Source organism: Benincasa hispida, chromosome 7 (genome assembly GCF_027475165.1).
Source record: "Benincasa hispida cultivar pf3 chromosome 7, pf3_genome.v1.1, whole genome shotgun sequence".
Taxonomy (NCBI): Eukaryota; Viridiplantae; Streptophyta; class Magnoliopsida; order Cucurbitales; family Cucurbitaceae; genus Benincasa; species Benincasa hispida.
Genome location: NC_143484.1, coordinates 6,607,283 through 6,631,311, shown reverse-complemented (window position 1 = coordinate 6,631,311; position 24,029 = coordinate 6,607,283). Strand labels below are relative to the sequence as shown.

The 24,029-nt window shown below is 34.5% G+C and overlaps 1 protein-coding gene and 2 long non-coding RNA genes across 4 annotated transcripts in view; 1 reads left to right on the top strand and 2 right to left on the bottom strand.

Moving 5' to 3' along the window:
* Positions 1-10,153, bottom strand: part of LOC150034880 (uncharacterized) — a 39,598-nt gene extending 29,445 nt beyond the window's left edge. Inside the window, exons 1-2 of the long non-coding RNA XR_016530496.1 lie at positions 9,583-10,153; positions 9,288-9,358 (exon numbers count right to left, since the gene is read on the bottom strand). This is a non-coding gene — a long non-coding RNA (uncharacterized LOC150034880). The remainder of the gene's footprint in view (positions 1-9,287; positions 9,359-9,582) is intronic.
* Positions 10,154-13,279: 3,126 nt separating this feature from the next.
* LOC120081798 (NADPH-dependent pterin aldehyde reductase-like) lies at positions 13,280-23,932 on the bottom strand. The gene is made up of 5 exons (XM_039036967.2): positions 23,631-23,932; positions 23,291-23,360; positions 23,004-23,197; positions 14,295-14,467; positions 13,280-13,563 (listed from the first exon to the last, which is right to left on the bottom strand). The coding sequence occupies exons 1-5, from the start codon at positions 23,835-23,837 to the stop codon at positions 13,467-13,469; spliced, it is 741 nt and encodes a 246-aa protein (XP_038892895.2). The 5' UTR covers positions 23,838-23,932; the 3' UTR covers positions 13,280-13,466.
* Positions 14,493-18,673, top strand: LOC120081799 (uncharacterized). 2 transcript variants are annotated; one of them, XR_016530556.1, is made up of 3 exons: positions 14,493-15,200; positions 15,313-15,738; positions 18,155-18,673. It is a non-coding gene; the product is annotated as an uncharacterized LOC120081799 (long non-coding RNA). The 2 variants fall into 2 exon arrangements; XR_005482951.2 differs by lacking the exon at positions 14,493-15,200 and having other exon boundaries at positions 15,207-15,738.
* Positions 23,933-24,029: the final 97 nt, after the last annotated feature.

Here is a 24,029-nt window from a genome sequence, read left to right as displayed (position 1 = left end):
GTCCTCCTACTGCCATAGCTGAGAAGATGTGCCCAGTGCCTACTCGCATTGTCATCTCACTAGCCTCCAGCTGTCGCCAAGATCTAATCCCCTAAAAGAACAAACATGATTAGTGGCGTCTGAATCAACTATCCAGGCAGAATCATCATTTTCCACTAAATAAGTTTCAAGCACAAGTAAATCACATTTACCTTTATCGGCCTTGGCCTTAGTCTTGGCTGCTTTCTTCTATTTCAGATACTGAAGATAGTTTCTTTTCCAGTGTCCATTTTGGTTGCAATAGAAACACTTTCCCTTAGAAACTTGTGGACGTCTCCTTGGGGCGACAGGCGGTGGGTTAGCAAGCGCCTTCCCTTTTCCCTTACCACCCTTATTCTTCTTCCCCTTTGCAGAGTTAGAAGTAGAAGGTGCAGACTTGATTCCTGAGGTCGAACCTCTATGGAACGTCCTAGAGGATGAAGCAACATTTGCCTCACCCTTTTGCATCTCCTTACTTTTCAGTAAAGATTGGTATGTCTGCAACTCGTTGAGGAGAGTTGTAAGGTTATACTTCTCTTTGTTAAGAATCACACTGCTAACAAAGTGCAGGAAGCTCTCCGGCAAAGATTGCAGGATTATGCTAACCGAGCTGCCCTCATCGATGGTTGATAACTTGTAGAAATACAAGTTATTTATGCTACCTTATTTAGATATTGCAGCCAAAAGAAAAGGAATATACGTAGATTTTATGAAAAGTAGCTCAGAAATACAATAATTATGAATTATCGCAATTACACTCATAAGATGATAGAAGAGGATATTTTTACCCTGTTTTGCAGGAAACGAAGTCACCGCTTGCAATCAAGGCTCAACGAGAAACTAAACAACGCATCTCTATTACATTACGCCCGTCAATCAACAATGAAGAGACGATTAACGCAATGACGACGCAATGCGACAGTCGATCCAAAGCTGAATTTCAATCGCATGCGGTAATAAAAAAACACCGCATGCGTGTAACCGATCGAAAGATGCAGCTGAGCAACGCAAACGCAGATGATTGTGACACGTGTATAACTAACTGTTGTGTAGATTTGATGGTCTGATTGCATAACAGAAGGAATATTTATTCCTCCATCTTCGGAATTTCCATAACAAGAAATGGGGTCCACAAGCCAAGAGTCGAAGCTTTTCACCTATAAATACCCCCATAGAATTCAGAGAAGATATACTTGAGATGGGTATAATTGATACGAGGGCTAATTGCTGCTGGATTATTGAGAGAAAAGCTGAGCTAAGTATTGATCGAAAGAAATCTGGGAAGACAAGAGACAAGGCCGAGAGGTGAGTCTCAGTGCGATTCTGCCAAATCCCCGCCATGAAGCTCTGTGCTTAGATTCCTGCTACTAGTTGAGCAAGCCTGAGAAGGAAGCTCATCCTTCCGCACGATCCATCCACATCGGTAAGCAAATCTCTATCCAGATCGGTGCCAAGATGTTGGCACTTATTTGTATTTGTTTCTAACTCTATTTCGACAAGTGTATTTCATCTTCTTAATCTCTTCATTCACAAATCATATATTAGACGCTAAATAGTTTTATTGAATTTCTCGATCACTTTCATTACCACTTCTCTGTTTATTTCCGCTCCCCCATTAATTGTTTTCTCCACGAAGTTTTCTTAATACCTTGGTAATTAATATGGATTAAACGAGTAACTTAAACTGTGCTAAAGAGATAAATGCATTCAGCTAAGGCATGCTAGACGACATCTTGACCTATGAGAGTAAAAGTGAAGATGCCATTCTGATCTGTTGAGAGAATGTTAGTAAAGCAAGTAGTACTTCCAGAGATGGAAGCAACCTTGCATTCATTACATTCATCCCTTTTTCACCATAGAGATGTGGGAACGAAGCCGATCACCGAGAGGTGTACGCCAAGGGAAAAATGGAACTGTATTTATATCTTTAACGCAATTAAGGAACTTCGCGATTTATATTAGTTATCTTTTCTGTTTCTGCTTCGTACATAAGACTTGTCACCGCATTACACGATCTTTGCATAATCTTCATAGCCAGCCTTGACCTCAGTATCTTGTATCATGAAACCTGTATCTTGTATCATCTTAGCTTAGATTTACTTTATCGCAATTTACTTTAACGCAATTTATATTATTATCACATTTTTACCGCTTTACTTTACTTTATCGCATGTTTAATTACTAGTACACAAATTCTTTTATAAATTGAAAAACCCCTGGTTGCATATATCACAAACATAATGCAATAACCTAAAACATTCCCTATGTTTGACCTCGGATCACACCGAGAAACTTGCAGTGAAATTATACTTGGTTTCAATGCAAGGAAACTTGTGACAACGCACAGCATACTACAAGAACATTTGTTAATAACACATATCCAGAAGTAGTATCACATATCATCGCATAAAATCTGCGTACAACAAGTTTATGGAACCGTTACCGGGGAGCTGGTAACGGGGATATGGACTTGAACCTTGCTTGCATCATTGTATAGTTTATGTCACAACAAGTTTATGTCGCTGTTGCCGGGGAAGGTAACGGGGACAAAGGCTTGGACTTCTATTCTTGCATTACATCTTATGCATTGTGTGACATAGTACAATTATTGCGTTTAAGAGTTTATGGTGCCGTTTCCGGGGATTGGTTAACGGTTTATTGTTTGAGTATTTTTGTGGTATTTTGCAGGACAATTCTCTTTGTACTGGCTGTTCAACGCGAAGAGCAGTCTAACGACTTATGAGTGCTGGAGTGATCCAGAAATTTTAAGTGGACCTAGAGATCAAGTGTATTATTCGCACAAGAGTTCATCAGGGCCGAATCAAGTGGTGAAGAAGCATGGCTAATAATAACGAGGCTCCCGCAGGGAATCAAAGGGAAAATGGGCCAGTGCAAGGCTCCATATTTCTTGCTACTGATCATGATGTCCCAATGAGAGACTATGCAGCACTGGATTTCCATAACTTCTTACCAGGAATCTCAAGACAAACGGTTGAAGAGATTGTAAGCGTGGAAGTAAAACCAATTATGCTGCAGATGATTCAAAATATGGGTCAATTTAGAGGATTACAAGGAGAAGACCCACATGCGCATATGACGAATTTTGTAGACATGTGCAGTGCATTCTCCATGCCTGATGTGACTTAAGAAAGACTTAGGTTATATATTTTCCCATACACACTGCGGGATGAAGCAAAGAGGTGGGCTCAATCATTAGAGCCAAATGAGATTTGAACAAATCATATCATATATATTCAAATTACCACTTGTTAATTTGAACAATTCAAATCAACACCAAGAACTGATCCTCAACTTGAATCCATTGAGCTACCAAGGGGACCTTATGGACCTGTAGCTTGAAGCTCCAACGGTACGTGAATAACTGACTAAACACTTTGGTCACGGGATCCACCATCCGTTAACTGTTGGACACTCCACTAAAGACCAACAATTGCACTATTCTCACTACAAATATATTTTTGTGTCCATATCAACCAATCAATAGTGCGATAACCCTTCACGGATCGCTCGAAAGTACAGTTGGGCTAATTTACCATTTTCCCGCTGTAGTTACATCTAACTTCTTAAGTACCACTGATTTCTCTAATGAATAATAAGTCATAGTGCTACTATGCTTGGTCCTTTCTTCCAAAGAAAGGATGTGGCCACTATGTTTAAGACCCGGAATCAACCCTTAAGGGAACAATCTATCTACTTACCTCTGCTTTGGGGAATGAGTGAATTCCATCTTGTGTAACTAAGTTCTCAAATCCCCAACTAGGCAAATCCCCAAAAAGGTAGGCTTGTTAAGTTAGAAATCTGGCCACTCTCACTCATACTAATCAAAGGACCCCCTCATAGGCAGGAGTTCCCAAAACACTTAGGGTTTAGGTCATGTCACCTATGGTTGTTATAGTGAGATGTAAGTCTCAAGTATCAACAACGTTATATAAAGAGACGAATCATCTCGTGGTTTGGTCTTGTACAAAATCTTTATATAGGACACCCTCGCTCGCATGTCTTTACATGAATAGCTAGGATCAGACCATCTATGGTAGTTCACAACACTTGTAAACCTCTACAAAGCGGGACGTATCTATAGTGTTACTAAGATAAGGTATCCCTCATTAATCCATATACTACAAAATTTTTAGGTTATTACTTAGGGCATGATCCAGCTTGTATATCTCATATACATGCTTAAGTTTACATACAATTACCATAGATCTTTGTTTATTAGATATGAGTAAATGAAAATAAAATAACTCTTATTTTATTAATAACAATGTGTACAAAGTTTACAAACTACGAGACTCTGGGAAAATTAGGACACCAATCCCAACAAACCTGATGAAGTTAAACTTACATGTTACAAGTGGATCTACAAGAGAAAACGGGGTGATAATGAGAATGTGTAAACCTTTAAGACTAGGCTTGTGGAAAAGGGTTATATCCAAATTGAGGGAGTCGACTATGAGGAGACTTTCCCACCTGTTGCCATGTTAAAGTATATTCAAATCCTTCTGTCCATTATCTCATATTATGACTAAGAGATTTGGAAAATAGAAGTCGAGATTGCCTTTTTGAATGGTACTTGAGAAGACCATTTATATGGAGCAGCTTGAGAGATTCATAACCCAAGGTCATGTGCAAAAGGTTTGCAAGCTTAATCGGTCCATTTATTGATGGAAGCAAGCTTCTTGATCTTGGAATATAAGATTTGATACTGCGATCAAATCTTATATCTTTGAGCAAATGTTGATGAGTCTTGTGTATACAAGTGAATCATCAACATTTAGTAACTCTTACAATGTTGTATGTAGACGATATCCTACTCATTGGGAATGATGTAGGTTTACTGACTGAATCTAAGAATTGGCTAGCGACCCAATTCCAAATTTAAGATTCAGGAGAGGTGTGTAGTTTGTTTAGGCACTCTGATTTTTAGAGATCGAAAGGACAAAATGTTAGCCCTGTCTCAGGTATCGTACATTGATAAAATGTTTGTCAAGATTTCGATGCAGAACTCCTAGAGAGGTTTACTCCATTTCATGCATGGAGTTATATTATCTAAGGAATATTGTTTTAAGACACTTCAAGAAGTTGAGGAAATGAGACGGATCCCCTATGCGTCAGTTGTTGGTAGCCTGATGTATGTGATGTTATGTACTAGACCTAACATCTACTACATAGTGGGGATAGTCAGTAGACATCAATCTAATCCAAAATTTGATCGCTGGACCGCCATTAGGAACATCCTCAAGTATTTATGGAGAACAAGAGATTACATGCTCATGTATAGTTCTAAGGATCTGATCCCTACAGGATACATGGACTTTGATGTCCAGACTGATAAAGATTCTAGGAAATCCATATCAGGATCGGTGTTAACTCTTAATAGAGAGGCAATACTGTAGAGGAGCACCAAGCAGGGGTGCATTGCTGACTCCACTATGGAGGCTTAGTACGTAGCGACTTGTGAAGCTGCTAAGAAAGCTGTGTGGCTCAGGAAATTCTAGACTGATCTGGAAGTGGTTCTAGACATTTCAAAGCCCATCACTCTTTATTGTGATAATAGTGGTGCTATGAGTAATTCCCGAGAGCTTAGGATTCATAAGCACACGAATCACATCGAGCTGAAGTATCATCTCATCCAAGAGATTGTGCATCGAGGGGATGTGATCTTCACGCAGATAGCTTTGGAACACAATGTTGCTGATCCATTTACAAAGGCCTTCACATCTAAAGTATTTGAGGGTCACATGCAGAGTATGGGTCTATAGGACAAACTACATTTATTCTAAGGAAAGTGAAGATTTTGTATCGGCCCGTATTATGCCCTAGTTTATTATTTTATGTAATACTTTTATATTAGGACTTTTATATTGTCCCTACTATTTTTAGGACAAGTGGGAGATTTTTGGGGTCGACGCCCTAAATCTCGTGGGTTCTATAGTTTATAGTTGTAATGTACACACATTTTATTTATTTAATAAACTATGAGATATTTTATTGGACATTTAGTAGCATTAACCTACAAACAAATAAATTAACATCCAAGGTTATCTTCAATAGCTTAAACATGTATGTAAAGACATCAGGTATCATGTTTAAATGATAACCTAAATGGTCTGTAGTAGATGAATAAGACTGAGTACCTTATCTTGGTGATACTATGAATATGATCCATTTTGTAGATGGTACAGTTGTTGTAAAGTGCTATAAATGATCTGATTCTGATCATTCGTGTAGGGACATGTGAGTGGAGTGCTCAATAGAAAAGAGTTTTTATAAGACCGAACCACAAAATGACTAATTTCATTATATAACATTGTTCATAATCAAGACTTACATTTCACCAGGATGAATACAAGTAACATGACTTGAATCCTGAGTGAGTTGTGAACTCTTACTATGAAGAAGTCCTTTGATATGTATGGGTAAGAGTGGCCAGATCGTCGACTCAATAAGCCTACCATTTTAGGTATTTGTCTTATTGGGGAGCTGAGAACACAACTACATAAAATGGAATTCACTCCTTCCCTAACATCTGGTAGATAAGTTGCTCCCTTAAGGGTTGATTCCGGGGCTTGAACAATGTGGCGCCACACCCTCTATTGGCCCGAGAGGGGTTTTGTCATAGTTAGACTGACCTATTGTACATTATAGGGATAAATGGTACTTAAGGAGTTAGATGTAACTACATGGGCAAAACGATAATCTTGTCCAGCTGTACTTACGAGCAATTTGGGGAGGGTCATCGTAGTGTTGACTAGTTATACTCAAAGGATACAAAAATATATTTGTAGTGCGAAGAGTTCAACTGTCGGTCTTTCGTGGAGTGACCGAAAGTTACTAGATATTGAATAATTTAATTAGAGGAATCTAATTAATTATCCAAGTATTATTGAAGCTTCAATCTACAGGTCTATAAGGTCCCCTCTGTAGCTCAACAAGGATTTATGAGAATCAATTTTGGATTAATTTGAATTGTTCAAATTAATTGAGGGAATTAATTATATGTGATATAATTAAACTAACTTAATTATATATAATATAATTAATAAAATGTGTTTGATACATTATAATATAAAGTTTAATTGAGAGGAAATAAATATTTGAATATGATTCAAATATTAATTATATGAATGATATTCACATAATTAAATTTAGTATAAATGCGATTTATATTAAATACCACACGTATGAGATAAATAAAACTATAGGTTATATTGTATTTGATACAATATAAACTATAGATTATGTATTATATTTGATATAACATATATATATATATATATATATATATATATATATATATATATAAATTTGTTATTATATGTATATATTTATTAATTAAATTAAATTTACTAATTTAATTTTAAACTTCAAAATTAAAGGGAAGGAGTCCACTCCCTCCCCTTAATTTTCTCTCATCAAATGTGGGAATCGGAGTTACCACGCGATGATCTTCTTCTCTTCAATGTCTTACGTAGAAGGAGGTAGATCTCTATTTTTCTCTCCCATTGGATACACAGAAGAATTTTTCTTTGTCTTCTCTCAATTTTTTTTTCTTCCCTCTTCCCAAAAGAAATGTGAGTCCACACACTCCTGTGAAATTCTCAACCCAAAAGAGAATACAGAAGGCTCCGCTTGGTGGTGTCATCATTGAGTGTTCGTGTTTCCAAGAATGTTCGTGACTTGCTTGAGGGAATCCATGAAGAAATTGTTCTTCAAGGGTAAGCACTTCTTCTTCCCTAAATTCTCCTGTTAAATGTATGCTGTAATTTTTGATTTGATGCATAATTTATGTACTGTAAATTTCCAAATTTGTGAAAATAAAATTTGGCATCGATCCTACTTCTGCAACAGACCTCAGGGTTCCATCAACGAGATGTGCACCTCTTTCATACACAGGGTTACGTATACACGTCTTTCGTATTTACATAACTCACTAAACGTGCACCTCTTTCGTGCATCTGAGTAGGGGTGGTCATTCAAACCGTAAAACCCGAACCGTTTCTAAAAACCGAACTGAACTGAAAACTCAGTGAAACCAAAAAATGCGATCTGGTTTGATGAAATTTTGAAACCGAATTAATTCGGTTCGGTTCGGTTTCACTTTTGAAAATGGAATTTGAGACCGAACCGAACCATTTTTAACTAATATATATATATTTAAAAAAAAGAGTAAAATCGAATTTAAAATCGAACTGCTTTTAATTTAAAGAACAAAACCAAATTTAAAACCGAACCGAACCGAACCGTTTTTAATTAAAAAAATATATAACATGAATTTTTTAAAAATGTCAAAACCGAATTTGAAACCGAACCGAACCGTTTTTAACTAATATATATTTATTTATATATATATACTTTTTAAAAAAGAGTAAAACCGAACCACTTTCAATTTAAAGAACAAAACCGAATTTAAAACCGAATCGAACCGAACCGTTTTTAATTAAAAAAAATAATAACATGAATTTTTTAAAATGCCAAAACCGAATTTGAAACCGAACCGAATCGCATGCGGTTCGGTTTGGTTTCACATTTTAAAAAAACCGGTCCGGTTCGAATTAACCACCAAACCGAACCGAACCGAACCGTTTCTACCCCTACACCTAAGTCCCTTCTAGATATGTATCACTTTCATACATACCAGCTCTAGTACACTTCTTTCATGCATTAGTGCCCTTGAACAAGCACCACTTTCACACAGTCAAATATAGTAGAAAGGAAAAGAGATCGCATCCAAATTCATATTACGTGTAACGTTCAACTATTCCTTAGTCCCATAAAATGTTGTAAATAATGTCATGCAAATTAGTCTAGATAAGCATGCGTATTCTTGTAATAATGTATCGACGCTAGTGCATCTCTTTAATGCATCTCTTGTAATAATGCAAATTAGTCTAGTGCATCTCTTTAATGCACTAGACTCATTGAAAACATTTCATAATGGATCATCCATAATTTCATAGTAAATCACATGGTATACATTCATAATTTTATTAATCACAACAAGTCACGTTCATCAACATATATCCAATTTTTTTTGCTTGCTGTTAAGGCATTCTAGTATTCTCAGAATTTAGGTCCATGTTCGATCATCCTCTTAATGTATCTCATAAAATTCTAAGTTATGCGCTCATACATATAACATGCTTCAAACATATTTATCACATGTTTATATAAGTCTTAGAACCAACAAAATTATTCTTAATCTCATCTACCAACACGAAGGTGATCATAATAGTATGATTACTTACCTTAGAATTAAATCCAAATAAACGCAAGCAAGTTTATCTTCTTGTTTTCAAGAAAGACATTGAAGCAGCACCTAAAATAATAAATCCAATATTTAAATTAATCTTCTCGGTCTAACTCCAATCAACCCATTTATTCAAAGGTCTCCGATTTAATTTTACTAAAATTGTGGCTTGGTCCAAAATTAATTCTAAAAACCCAATACTGTTGACCAACCTAAACATAAATAAATTCAAAAGTTAACTTAATTTTAAATAAATACCCCTAATCCAAAAGAAGACCAAGTCAAGTACTCACCCAAAAACTGCCCCAAAATCAAACCTTCATGATGCCGGACAACACGCTTCAACATTAAAATTCCTCCAAACATAATAAGTATGAATAATTTAAATCCAAAATAAAATAGATAATCAATACATTCAAAGGAAAATACAAAAATCTTACCCCAAAACTCAAACCTTACCAACATTACCCAAGATTCCGCGAGATAACCAAAACGGCGGCAGTAGAGAACTGAATGGCGACGACTGCCGGTTGGCGGCTGAGGTAAGATACTGGTCGGACAGCTGCAAATCTGGTGGTAGGCTTCTGCGGCAGCATGGCTGGAGCAGGTGGTGTGCACAACAGAGAAGGCTTCAGATATGGCAGCTTAAGGCTGACAGCAGCGTGTGCCGGCTGGCCGGTGGCTTCGACAGAGGAGCGACGCAACTAGCTTCGCTTCTAACCGGCGGCTAGGGCTGTGCAAAGACCCTGATGACAAACAGCTGGACGAATCAATTTTCTTAATAAAATTGTTCTAAATCAATTATCTTTTCCAAGATCCAAATCTCCAAATTTTAGTTCAATTCTTCCAAATTAAATTAAAATGGAAGTATATCCCAAATTCTCCTTAAGATCATTTAAATTCTAAGATCCTTCAACGAAGCACAACGTTAAAATTGAATTGTCTTTTCCTAATAATTCAATTGAACTTCAAAATTCAAAATAATACTCAAATAATTTAAAATAAATTATCTCAAAATTTGGATTGTTATGAAATTGAAGAATATTTTGCACAAATTCCAAATAATTTTAAAGGAATATAGAGAAATTTCTAAAGCTACGACATTGGTATCTTGTAACAAACCAAAGAGTACTAGTGATGTTGGAAGTCATTGTACCCATTGGAACAAGTTGAACATCTAACAAGCCACCACGAAAGAAGGACTCTAAATAGAAGCCCATTGTTGTCCTTGTTAATGAAGATACAAATGATGATTTCATTGATGAATAAAATACAAGTAGTCAAAATAACATAGCGTTAATGGACACAATGATGCTAACAATTTGACCAACATAGAGATAAGCAGGGAGAGAAATAACACACAATATGTTAACCTAGTTCGGTACAATTTTCTTTTCATCTGGGGGGCTCAGGACCCAATTGAAAAGAAGATAATAATATTCAAAAGATTTACAAGGAAGACCACTTATTTGATAGATCTACTATTATGTAATACACTAAACCTTAGATAGGTATTTTGTTTAGACTCCCCCTAAACTTGATGTCACCTATCTCAAGATCTTCTCACAACTCAAGCTCCCCTTGAGTTAGAAGCTTTCAACTTGTTCAATCTTGCATGTTTAGACTGCCCATAAACTTAATATTTCTTTTCAAGTATCACATGCCCTCTCTGAAAATTCAGCAGCGTTTGTTTCTTCCTCTTTTTGCAACAACTGCACAAGAAGAAACAACCTTTGTTAATAAAAACCTACTTTCAATATGTTTTTAATGCTTCCTTTTATAACAACTTCTAGAAGGAAGGGACATATAAGGTAACCAACATACCAAAAAAGTAAGCAGACGTAACATTCGAAAACAAAACCAAACAGTCTAACTCGAAGTCAACCGAAAAAGATCCAACAATCAAATAAGAGAAAATTTACATGCCAAATAAACAATATCAAGCTCCCCCTTTGGCATAAACATTTTCTTTTATTGGCAATCATGTGATGGTAAGAAGAGTAAGAAGCCAAATAAAAATTGCAGACCAACCAACTACACAACAATTTGTAGACGAACCAACAACACCAACCAAACAAAACAAACCAAATCTATACAACAAAACCTATAGTCGAACCAACAAAATAGTACATCAACTCACAAACCAACCCCAGCAAACCTAGCAAAACCCCACTCCTCTTTGATTGCCATAAGAAGAAAATTAAACAGGAGGAGATGAAGGATGACGTGAAGTAGAAGTAGAGGGGGCTTCATTTGAAGGCAAAGACAAACTCAACAATTGAATCTGAGTATCCACAATCGCCTGACGATCAATAAGAGATCAAATTATATTACTCAAGGTTCATAATTCAAAGGTCGACAATTGTCAAATACGTGTTCTAAGATCAGTAGGAATCAAGAGTCCACCTTCAGGAGCACGAAGATCATGAGGCACAGGTATGTCATCAGTTTTGTATTTGGAGAGCTAACTTTTGTTCTTGGTACATTCAGTAAATATTTTATTTAGCATGTATCATTTAGACGATAACTTTATTTGAGGAAATTATTGAATACTTTATTTTGTAATTTTAATAGATTATGAATTGAATTTATTAGTATTTATTGTACTAGAAAGTATTTTATGTGTGTAAATGTTGTCTAAAATTGACTTGAACTAAAACTTATCAAAATTTAATTAATTCAAAAATATTTTTGAGAAAAAAGTTACTTCTTTTATGGTCATAAATTAAAGTTATGGAAAGATTTATATAACAAAAACGAAATGCTATCAAAAGCTTGTTATAACAATAATAGTAATTATAAAAGAGTAAGTAACATTGTTATAACCTACAATTATAGCTATAGATACTATATTATAGTGTTGAAAAAAGGCTATTATGTGTTAAAGATAGCACCTAATTTTAGCTATATAAACATAACATAACTTTTGTAAAAAACACTATCAAAAGTTTTTATAGTAACATATATAAGCTATATCTCCATACTCTATTATAGCACCCATTATAACTCTACAAAAACGTTATAAAAAGTCACAGACTTTTAATACCATGGGTTGTTAGGACTTTCAAAAAAGGCTATAAAAGGTACATTATAGTTTTTTTTTGTTAGCTATTGTATATGTTATTTTTTGTAATGCGTTTGGCATGCATTTGTGAAAAATGTCAAGGTTTTACAATAAAACTTTAGGATTTTGCCATAGAAGACGATGATTACTCATCCTACATATAAGAGTTTTCTACATCATTCTCCTAAAGTTTATTCTCTTTTAAGGAGACTCCCCTAAGTTTTGATCTTCTTTCTAGTCATAGCAAGTAATGCCTTGTGGAGATTGAGACCTTTGTTACGGAATCAACAATTAAAGAATACAAAAAAACATAAACATAGAGATTTGACACATAAATTTACATGGTTCACTAACAGTTTGTTAGCGACATCCATGAGGCAGAGGGAGAACAATGTTATTAGAGAGAATGTCTTCTAAATACAAAATGACGACACCAGGGTTAGATAGTTATATAATGCACTTCTCTAAATTCTAAGATCATAATTGTATGCTAAATACGAATTCTGAATAGATACAGCGAGATCCCTATACTTGATTGTTCGTAGCACCAGATAACAAATTAAAGTCATTCCAACAACCTTATTTGACTTACTAGAGTTGGGAAACAGTTGGAGATAAAGACCACCACCATTTTGCCTCCAGCATACTTTTAACGGTATGTTAATGCTTAACCTTTTATTGCTATTTATGTTTAACTTTAAGGAAACTCAATATGATCTAATGCTTGATCCACGGTCGAATGAATCGTTGATTCCTTCAAATATTAGTGTTTTTATCAGTGTCCATAGTGTAGCTCGAAAAGAAAATTTCAATACTTTTTGAATCGCTCAAATAGAAAGTGGAATGAATAAATTATACATGACAATCTTGATGTACCATAACAAAAGAAAGAAATCAATCTAAGAACTAGAATCATGACATGTTACCAAAATGAGTATAATTTAATTGACATCCAAGGTGTTAGTAATCACGAGGTTCGTGATTGAAATCTTTCCATCCTCAATTGCACTAAAAGACAAATCATGACATGTAACAGTGATATAGTTTGAATAACCTTCATTCAATTGCCAAATTCCAAAATAGTTTGAACCTCTTTTTAAATCTAATTTTTCCTCAAGGATTGGGCAAAGTGCCTGGATCTTCAACAGTGAGAGATGCTCCATTGTCAAGTGCAGTGAGATTAAGAATCATTGTTGCTGCTTTGGTAGCCCTATAATAAAACAATATCAGATATGGAAATGCATCGATATTCATAAAAAAGAAAGAGTTGAGTTGAAGGTTTAAACAAGATTCACCTTGTAACCTACTAATTGAACCTATATTTCTTTAATTATGTAACTACATTTTAAGAATATTTTTTTAAATCTAAGCCAAATTTTAAAAATTAAAATAAATCGTTAAAAATATGTTCTTCTTTTTGAAATCTGGCTTAAATTTTAAGAGTTAAACTACCAATTTAGTCATGGATTTTTAAAAAAATCTTAAACTTAGTCTCTAATAGTTAGTTTTTACTGAAATTAGCTAAATAATAATAATATTTTCCATGCAATGGAGTGAATATGTTATCAAAATTACAGTGAAAATTCTATTAAATAATAAAAAGTTTTTGAAAAAAAATAATAAACAAACAATATAGACTAACTTTAAGATAACTCGAGAGTATAATGACTTAAATTAGACATTTGAAAGTACAAAGACTAAAAGTGAACAAATTTTAAAGTATGGGACCTAAGATGTTTATTTTACTAGTGCTTCTTGGCGAAAACACTTATATAAAGAACTGCTTCATTTAAAAATATTAGCCTTCATTATTGTTCCTACTTATCTAAACATACCTTTAGTTTTATTTTCATTCACTTCCCAATTGGTAAACATGAATAATACATTTTTGTTTCACAATAGCAGAAAGAAGCAAATTTAAATATGAATGGAAGTTGTTACCATTGTTGGGGTGATTGATAATTTAGAGCAAAAACTCCCAGACATGAAAGCAGCATGTCAGTGTATATGATGCCTGGATCTAAGCTCACAATTGCCATTCCCTCCGGCACTTCTTTTGCTGTAGCTTTGCTTAGTCCTTCAACCCCCCACTTTGATGCACAATACGGTGCCAACTGCAAAATTGAAAATATGTGTATCCTCAACTATAAAACTAGGTCTTCTATGAGTGATTTTGGACTGGGATATAATCGGCATAACATAAGGATAGCACCATAGGCCCAAAATGGGATTGAGGGAGGGGATTAGTTCATGTTAAAGCCCAAATTAGTGTGCTCGGTCTCGCCGAGGCCAAGCCTAACATAATAGCTAATGTGGCAATGTCCCACACATGCCCCTCAACCTGATAACTGGTATCATTATCTTAAAGTGACTCTGAGATCCTATAAATACACCTATGTCAACCTCCATCATTATAGCTCTCGTATGAGGTAACTTGAATCATACTCTCAAACTCCATAGTTTTCACTCTTTCATTCTCTGACTGCCACCCACACTCCATTGTGCAGGTTTTCTCTTTTACATATCACGTTCTTCTTCCCTTCAAATAAATTCTTATTGGTGTCACATGAAGGTCACGCGCATTTCTTCTGTTCAAGTTTTGGTATCACCATACATAGTTTATAAATAATTTGTTGGGCTGATCTTGTGGGTTGTTCAAGCACAAGCCCAAATTGATGGAAAGGAAAACAAAGAAAGAGGCCCACAGTAGAGAAATGGCCCAAGACTTGCTTGCAATAGGTGGAAAGCAAGGTTGAGAATGAGCCACACAGAGAGGATCTTGAACACACACATGTTGGACGAGATTAATCACACGAAGAACAAAAATTGGCCTGACTCAATCAGAAGGTGAAAACTCTCTCTTTCTAACTTTCCCTTTCTCTAAGATTAACAAGTTCTTTCTCTCGTATGAGCTTCCTCTCTAATGGAGGTTTTGGTTTTTCACGCATGTGTATTTAAGTAAGAAAGATGAAGAAGATGAACATAGAAAGAAGGAGTACAGTAGAGTTTACGTGGTTAGGCCAAGAAGAAAAGCCTACATCCACGGGAAGACAATTTTATGAAGAAAACAGATGAGTACAACCCTTTTGTGCTTTACAAATCTATTTATTTAGCATTGAGAGCTCCCTTTTATAGATATCTAAGGAGATCAGATTACATGAAATGTAAAACAAGAAACTGTTATTTGAAAGAAAAAACAAATAGTTGTTGGATTTACTTTCTTCAACTTTCCACCTTAAATTCAACTTTATATTTTCTTCAAGTGTCTTCTATATCTGAAAAATTTTATCCTTATTCAAGTAGATCGAATCCTATCAACTCGAGGTACTTGTGGAGCTTCAACTTCGACATTGGTTTTGTGAGCATGTCCACTGGGTTGTCAGAGGTATGAACTTCCAAAATTTGTATCTCTCCATTTTCAATTTTGTCTCTGATGAAATGATATCTAACATCGATATTTTTTATTCTGCTATGATATTGTGGATTTTTAGAGACGTGAATGGTGCTTTGATTATCATAGTAGATATCAACTACTGTTTGATTTAATCCAAGATCATTCACCAATCCTTTAAGCCATAAACCTTATTTGATTACCCTTGTTAAAGCAATATATTCTACCTCTATTATTGATAGAGCCATTATAAGGTAGCTTGCCAACTAATTATATTTCTCTCTAGTAGGAATATATAACCCGATAAGGATCTCCTTTTGTCATTATCTTTAGAAAAGTTTGAATCAACATAGCCAATTAGGCTAAAGTCATATTCATCTGACCTTTGATAGGACATTCTAGCATTCCTTGACCATATTAGATATCTTCCGAATGCCTTTTGCTAGGGTTAGACATATATCTACTCACAAGATTAGCTATAGGAATAATAACTTGTCCAACTTAATTTAGGTTGAATCTCTTGATTATTTTCTTCCAACAAGATGTTTGATTGATGCCTAGGGTAGATGAGCCCATGTCTCTCACAATGTCGATCCCTAGGATTTTCCTTGATTCACCTAAGTCCTTCATGTCAAATTTTTTACTTAAAAGACTTTTGACTTGAGTTAGATTAGCTTTAGAGCTCCCTACAAAAAGCATATCATCAACATACAAAAATAAGTAGACATTTCCCGTATAGGTGGTAGAGTTTATATATCACACATATCATGAGAGCTCCTTCGAAACCCCAAGCTGACAACATAGTCATTGAATCTTCTAAACCAACATTTAGGGGACTATTTAAGACCATAAATTGACTTGTTCAAAAGGCAATATAAGTCTTCTTTATCCTTAACTTTATAACCTTGAGGCTATTGCATATAGATTGTTTCTTCTAGATAACCATGTAGGAATGTTGTTTTTACATCTAGTTGATCCAATTCAAGGTCATGTTGGGTCACTAAAGATAAGAGAAGTATGATTGTAGTGTGTTTTATAACAAAGGAGAAAATATCAATGTAGTCAATACCCTATCTCTGAAATCCCTTAACAACTAATGTTGCTTTGTATCTAGGCTTCTGATCTCTAAAGATACCTTCTTTTAATTTGAAGATCCACTTTGATGAAATTGGTTTGTATTCTATAGGAAGAGGAGCTAGGGAAAAAGTGTCATTCACCTTTAAGGAGTCAATTTCCTCATTCTTAGCCTCAATCCACTACCTGGCATCAGAACAACTCACATCCTCTTCAAAAGTGGTTGGTTCTTAATCATTAGAAGCCATAGTGGCATTAAATACACGATTCATGTAGTTTGTGTCTGCATATCTTGGAGGGACTATATTCCTTCTTTGTCTATCCCTTGTAAAATAGTATTGACTTAAATCAGGTAGAAAATCAACATTCTGAACATGAACATTTGATGTGCCTTCTATCTCGTCTGTGTTAGGATTAACATCTTCTTCCATAGAGGTTTTCTTGGCATTTTTCACCTCAAAATTAATGGCATAAGTTTATGTTTCTTCTCTCGGACTCTCTCCTATTTGCATGAACATCTCATTTTCTCTAATGGTGACATCCCTACTGATTATAAATCTTTTCTTAGTGGGATGCCAAAGTTTGAATGCTTTCACTCCTTCAACAAAACAACAAACATACACTTAGCAACCCTGATTTTGAGTTTCCCATGAATCTAATGAGCATACCCAACACGACCAAACACCCTAAGATCATTTAGATTGGGAGGATGTTTGGACCACTATTTTTCAAGTGCTAGGAAATTTAGGGAGGTCCTATATAGTGTATACACAATAGGCAGTTACTTCAGCCCAAAACTTCTCTTCTAGGATGGCATCTGGCATAAGGCACTTTACTCTCTCCATGATAGTGCTATTTAGCTTCTCAGCTACCTCTTTTTGTTGCGGTGTATGCCTTACTGTCCCGTGCCTTGATATTTAATTCTCTTTATAGAAAGAGTTAAACTTCTCTCCATAGAACTCCAAACCATTATCAGTTCTAAGGTATTTGATTTCCTTTGCAATCTATTTTTCTATCATAAATTTCCATTCTTTAGATTTTTCAAAAACCTTATCCTTAGCTTTAGAAAATACAACCAACTTTTCTTTGAAAAGTCATCTGTAAAGAATAATAAATACCTTGAGTCACTTAGACTTGGAGTTGAGGCTGACTCCCATAAATTTCAGTGGATATAATCTAGAATTTCCTTTGTTGTATGCTGAGTTTTGATGAAAAAATGTCTTTTTATCTTTTTCCAACACTGAAACGCAAAAAAAAAGTGTGTTTTCTAGGCTTAGAATTTAATTAATTTTCTACTTAATTTGAGATCTTTGATGTTTTTATTGTTTGATTGTAGGAAATTGAGCAATTGGATGAGAACAAGCAATTTTGGAATGCTGCACGCAATGCTGCACGCTACGATTAGTAATGTTGAAATTATTGTCAGCGTTGCAACACTATGTTAGAGCATTACAATGCTGCGACTGCTGTCTATATAAGTAGTTTCTGGCCTATTTTATTCGAGGAGGCACTTTTAGGGCTATTTTGAGAGCGTAAAGAAATATTTTGGTGAGGCCTCCCTAGGGAGTGTAATTCTATACCGAGGTGGCATCTCGGAGCTTCAAAGGATTGAAAATTTGAATAGTTTGTTGGGTTGTGATTCCGGATTCGAGGGCAAGAGTCAAGAACACGGCTTGCAATTTCTTTGCTCTTTTATTTTCTGTCCTTTGTGTGTGGAAATCTCATGAATGGTCTATGTTTGTGTTGTAACCCTAAGTGACTAATTTGTGTTTCTAGGGTGGTGATTTAGTTTGATGGATTGCAAAAACTGAATTAGTTGCTTCTTGGATTGAATTTATGCAAAATTATTTTAGTATATTTGTTCTTAATGCTTTTGACTAATTGATCACTAATTGAATGTTCTTTACTTATTGTCTGTCTTGAGAGAGAAGGTGTTGAGTTGGATCTAGCATGTTAAACTATTAATCGAGTATGCACGAGAGTGAAGATTAATAAAGATTGTTGACGGAGGAACGATGGTTAGTCATTAGAAAGGGTTGAGCTCGAGAGAAGATGCTTGGATAAAAGACTCCTAGATCTATACTTTGCATGAATCAATCTAAGGTCAAAATAATTAATTTGATTAATTTGTTTAACGAAATCATATCCTAGAACGTGTCTTTGTCTAGTTTCATTCCAGTTTTATCATTTCTTCCTTTTTAGGGTTAGATTAGTTAGGTTCTCACAGTCCGGTCCCCTAAATAAAATTAGAAGAACCTCTGAATAGCTAAAAGAGTCAAACAAATTCCTCAGAGGACGATACTCGGTCTCTTGACCGTTTTACTATATTATAATTTGATGTGTGTGTTTGCACTACCATCAAATACGCAATGTTAACAAAAGACATATTGTTATTGATCTCTTTAGGCAAAATTCCTTGTTTGGACAGGGCATCAAGACCTTTAGAGCTAATATGAGACAGTATCTTGTGCCATAAGTTTCCTCTGTTAAATCTGAGGTGATAACAACATTAGCTTCATTTAGCATTTTAACTCCTCTACCAATAAACAAATCATTCACCTTTTCTCTCACTATGACAACCTTTGAGTCCTTTAGAACTTTTAAACTGCCACATTTTCCTCTGTATTTACAGCCAAGAGAGTCAAGCATACCAAGGGAAATTAAATTCCTTTTAAGATTTGGGACATGCCTAACATTTCTATGAAGTATCACAGTTTCATCCTTTAGTTTCAATGAAATCGATCCAATCCCAATGATTTGGCAAGCCTCATTATTTCCAATGTACACTGACTTCCCACTGATTTCTCTATAAGTGTTGAACCAGGGCTTGAAAGGTGTCATGTAATAGGTGCATTTAGAGTCAAGCACCCAATCACGTTTACCCAAAGGATTTACCAAATTAGCTTGGTCTTGAGTAGAAGCAAGGGCATTAGAGTAAATGAAAGAGGCTTCAACAATAGATGCTTCAGGTTGTTTGCCCTTTGCATATTTCTCTTTTTCTTGGTTTTTTCTTTTCAAAATTAAGCAATCTTGGATTATGTGACCTTTCTTTTCGCAATACTTGTACCTTAGTTTCTATTTAGCTTTCTTTTCTTCATTTGATCGTTGTTTTCCACTATTTAGTTAGATTGAGATTTTTCTTTTACAAACAAAACTTCTCCACTGGGTTGATCCCTTTTTTATGATTGTAATTCCATCTCTTTGGTTTAAAGGGTTGAAATGATTGTGTCTGTGCTGATTAAATCTCTACCATATTTTAGTGCATTATTCACATCTCTATACGCTTCTGGTAGGGATTAAGAAGTATAAAAGCTTCATTTTCTTCACCTGGTTTCATCCTAAGACTCTTGAAATCTGTAAAAAGTTTCTTGTATTCATCAAAATTTCTGATAATGATTTAGAAGAATCCATTTTGAAGGTGAAAATTTTTTCCCTTAGATACATCTTGTTAGGAGGATCTTTCTTAGCATATAGTTATTCAAGTTTGACCCAAATCTTGTAAGTTGTTTCTTCTTCAATTATTTATCTTAAAACATTGTCACTTAGGTTCAGAATAAGTATTCCATATGCTATTGACTCCATACCTTCTCTGTCTCGACTTATCTCCATTTTTGGGAGTTTTGTTAGATCAACGAGGCCTTGAGAGTTTTTTGTTTACTGAGTAGGGCTTTGATTTTGGCCTTTCATAAGACAAAATAACTCTTTCCATCAAATTTCTCTATCTCCACTCTTGCCACTACCATAACTGGTAAGTTTTAGAATCTTGAACATCCAAGAATTTGCTTCTTGATCTTTAATATTGTTCTAATACCACTTTTGTTGGGCTGATCTTGCAGGTTGTTCAGACACAAGCCCAAATTGATAGAAAGGAAAACAAAGAAAGAGGCCCATAATGGAAGAATGACCCAAGAGTGCTCCCATTAGGTGGAAAGCAAGGCTAAGAATGAGCCACAGTGTGGATCTTGAACACACGCATGTGAGATGAGATTAATCACACAAAGATCGAAAATTGGCTTGATTAAATTAGAAGGTGAAAACTCTCTCTCTAACTTTCCCTTTCTCTCAAATTAATAGTTTCTCTCTCTCAGATGAGCTTCCTCTCTAATGGAGGTTTTGGTTTTGCATGCAAGTGTGTTTAAGTAAGAAAGATGAAGAAGATGAATAGATAAAGGAGTGGACTAGAGTTTACGTGGTTTGGCCAAGAAGAAAAGCCTACATCTATGGAAAAACAATTTCTTGAAGAAAAAAGATGAATGCAACCCTTTTGTTTTTTTTACAAAGCTATTTATTTAAGTACTGAGAGCTCCCTTTTATAGATATCTAAGAGAGATCAGATTACAAGAAACTGTTATTTGAAAGAAAAAACAAATAGCTGTTTGATTTACTTTCTTTTGGTTGATGCCAATCCTAAACAAAAGTTCAACCAGCATAAAGCTTTGTACTATGGATGTTTTGGTCAAAGGCTCTATTATGATCCATATTTTGTCAATAAAAACAATTGGATGATATCTTCACTTGTGCTCATAATATATAAAAAAATATTTACACAACTATCGTATGTCTATTTAATTGTTGTAACTAAAAAATTTTCAATAAGTCTTTGTATACTTTTTTACATCAAGATATATTTTATGGAATGTTTGTACAATATCATAGGCTCTATTCAATTCCATTACTTATCTTTGAATTTTTTAAAAATAAGCCTATAAACTTTCATCCATAAATCTATATGTTTTATTGTCTATATTTTAGAAGCACTTTGAAAATCAAAGCCAAAATTTGAAACTTAAAGAAAAAGAAGTTTACAAAAACTTTTTTTCGTTTTTAGAAATTGGTTAATAATTCAAATGTTTATATAGAGAATACAAAAACCATGAGTAAGAAAATGTTAGATAACAAACATACTTTTCAAAAGTCAAAATCAAAAGGAAATAGTTACCAAATGAACCTTAACAAATTTGTTCTGCCAGTCTAAGACTTCGAAGGTCTTCTTATAAGCAAGAATTTATGATTAACAAATCTCGCATAGACGATGCATAGCTAACCTTGAATCCAAATACATTATTGACAATAGAAGTACATAGTGGTATCCTAATCCCATCTTCAAATAGGTGTAAGGAGACAAGCTACACATGAAAGCTATATATTAAATTTTTTTCCAACATTAGGTTTGTTGTCATGGCATCATCCTTCCTAACAAAAATTTTCTCTGATGTTTGAAAACACTCCTAAAAACTGGATTAAAACATTTTAAAAAGAAATCTACAAGAAAAGTTTGAAGATAAAATATAAAGTTGAAAAAGGCATGCTACAACTTATTTCCTGAGATTTAAAAAGTAACAGAGGTTGAGAAAATCAATTCTAAGTTGTTTTTAGATGATATTGATAGCTAGTTAACTAATAAAAGGTGAGGAGGCATACTTGAAGTGGAAATTTTTAGATGATATGGTGAGCAAAAAGCAAAAATCAAAGAAAAGATGGTGGTCATTGATCTCACCCAATGGAAGAAGTTAAAAAGTGATGGGATGGATTAATTAGTTAGGGAGAAAAGGAGGAGAAAAAAAAGTCCATATAACCTAAAATCCATTGAAAATACTAATGGATTAAGTTAGGCCACTTGAGCCGTTGGAACGAGTGCATCACATCGCACCTTCAAACTGACATTGAAGAGATCGATATTGAGCATCTTTCATAACACCTTATTTGATGTCGGTCACCTGACAGACATCGTACCCCAATTTTATACTAACGTGAGTTGTTTTATAAATCTCAAGAACTAAATTGTTACTTTTGAAATCTTATATATCAAATAGAAACCTAACTCAAACTTCTAGAATCAGAAGTATATATTGTCTAAACAATTAATAAAACCCCTCATTTCAATCAAGACAATAATCAATGCATAAAATTAGAAAAAAAAAGAAAAAAACAAAAACGATCCTTAATTATGTTAACATGGATCATAAAACATTGATATAATGTCCATACACTTCTTCTCTTGAAATCGATGTTTAAACTCTCTTATCTCACTCATGATTATTAGTGAAAAAAAAAATCCATTATCATAAAAATTAAATATTCATATTATGAAATCTACACACAAGGAAAAAAGAAAAAAGAAAAAAAAAAGTAATAAAGAGTAAGTTTATAGTAGTTAAATTTGAAATAATAAAAAAGAATAACACCAGTCCATGTGCATCTCTCCCAGAAAGTGAAGACATATTGATGATAATCCCTTTGTTGGTAGAAATCATAAGTGGAATGAAATGACGCATTATATTGGCGATCCCTTTGACGTTTGTATCAATCACATTATCAAATTCTTGTGCATCCAACTCCCATATTTTCCCATTTCTATTGATCAAACCTGCATTATTCACTATCACCACACACAATATATCCTTAATTTGCATTTGTCTTCCAAACAACCTCTACAAATTTTATTAAACAAATTCAAAACAAAGTTCAATACCAATGATATTTGGTACTAATTCATTTTCCACAATAGCTTGGACAAACTCTTCAACATTGGTGTTTGATCTCTGCACGATCAACATTTACTTTTGTTATTAGGGTGTTTATAGACCAATGGAAAACAGGGACACGAGTAACAAGGTCAAGAAGGGCAGGACATTATTAAAAATGAAATTTGGGACGCGCTCAAAATTTCCAAACTATTCGTCTAACAATATCGACCTCATCCCTTTCATTGGCACATTTTACCTTGTTTAGATTTTGGCATCAACAAATTTCAACCTATCAAAAGTGTAGTATATTGCAAGAAAAATTATCTAAGAAAATGATTTACAAACCACATCAACGTTGAAGAGTAAATGCTTTGTGGAAGAAACTTGAGCAAGCTGTTGTTGAAGGGAATGAAGTTTAGTTTGATCACGTGAGCATCCAATGATTGTATGGCCACGATTGGCTAACTCCAACGCTAAGGCTCGTCCTAATCCTTTGCTAACGCCTGTGATCAACACCTTTCGAGAGGACTCATCAGCAGTTGCTGTGGCCATGGAGGATTTGCAGCTGCTTAAGGATATTGGTTTGGTTGGTTCATAAAATGACCAATAATATCTTCTTATTGCTTTATATTCTTATGAAATCTACATCAACTTAAATAATTGATCTTGTTATTATTATATTAGAGAGAAATATAATAATTACATATCGTAAAGATGCACCTATCTAAATTTTATTGTCAAAAT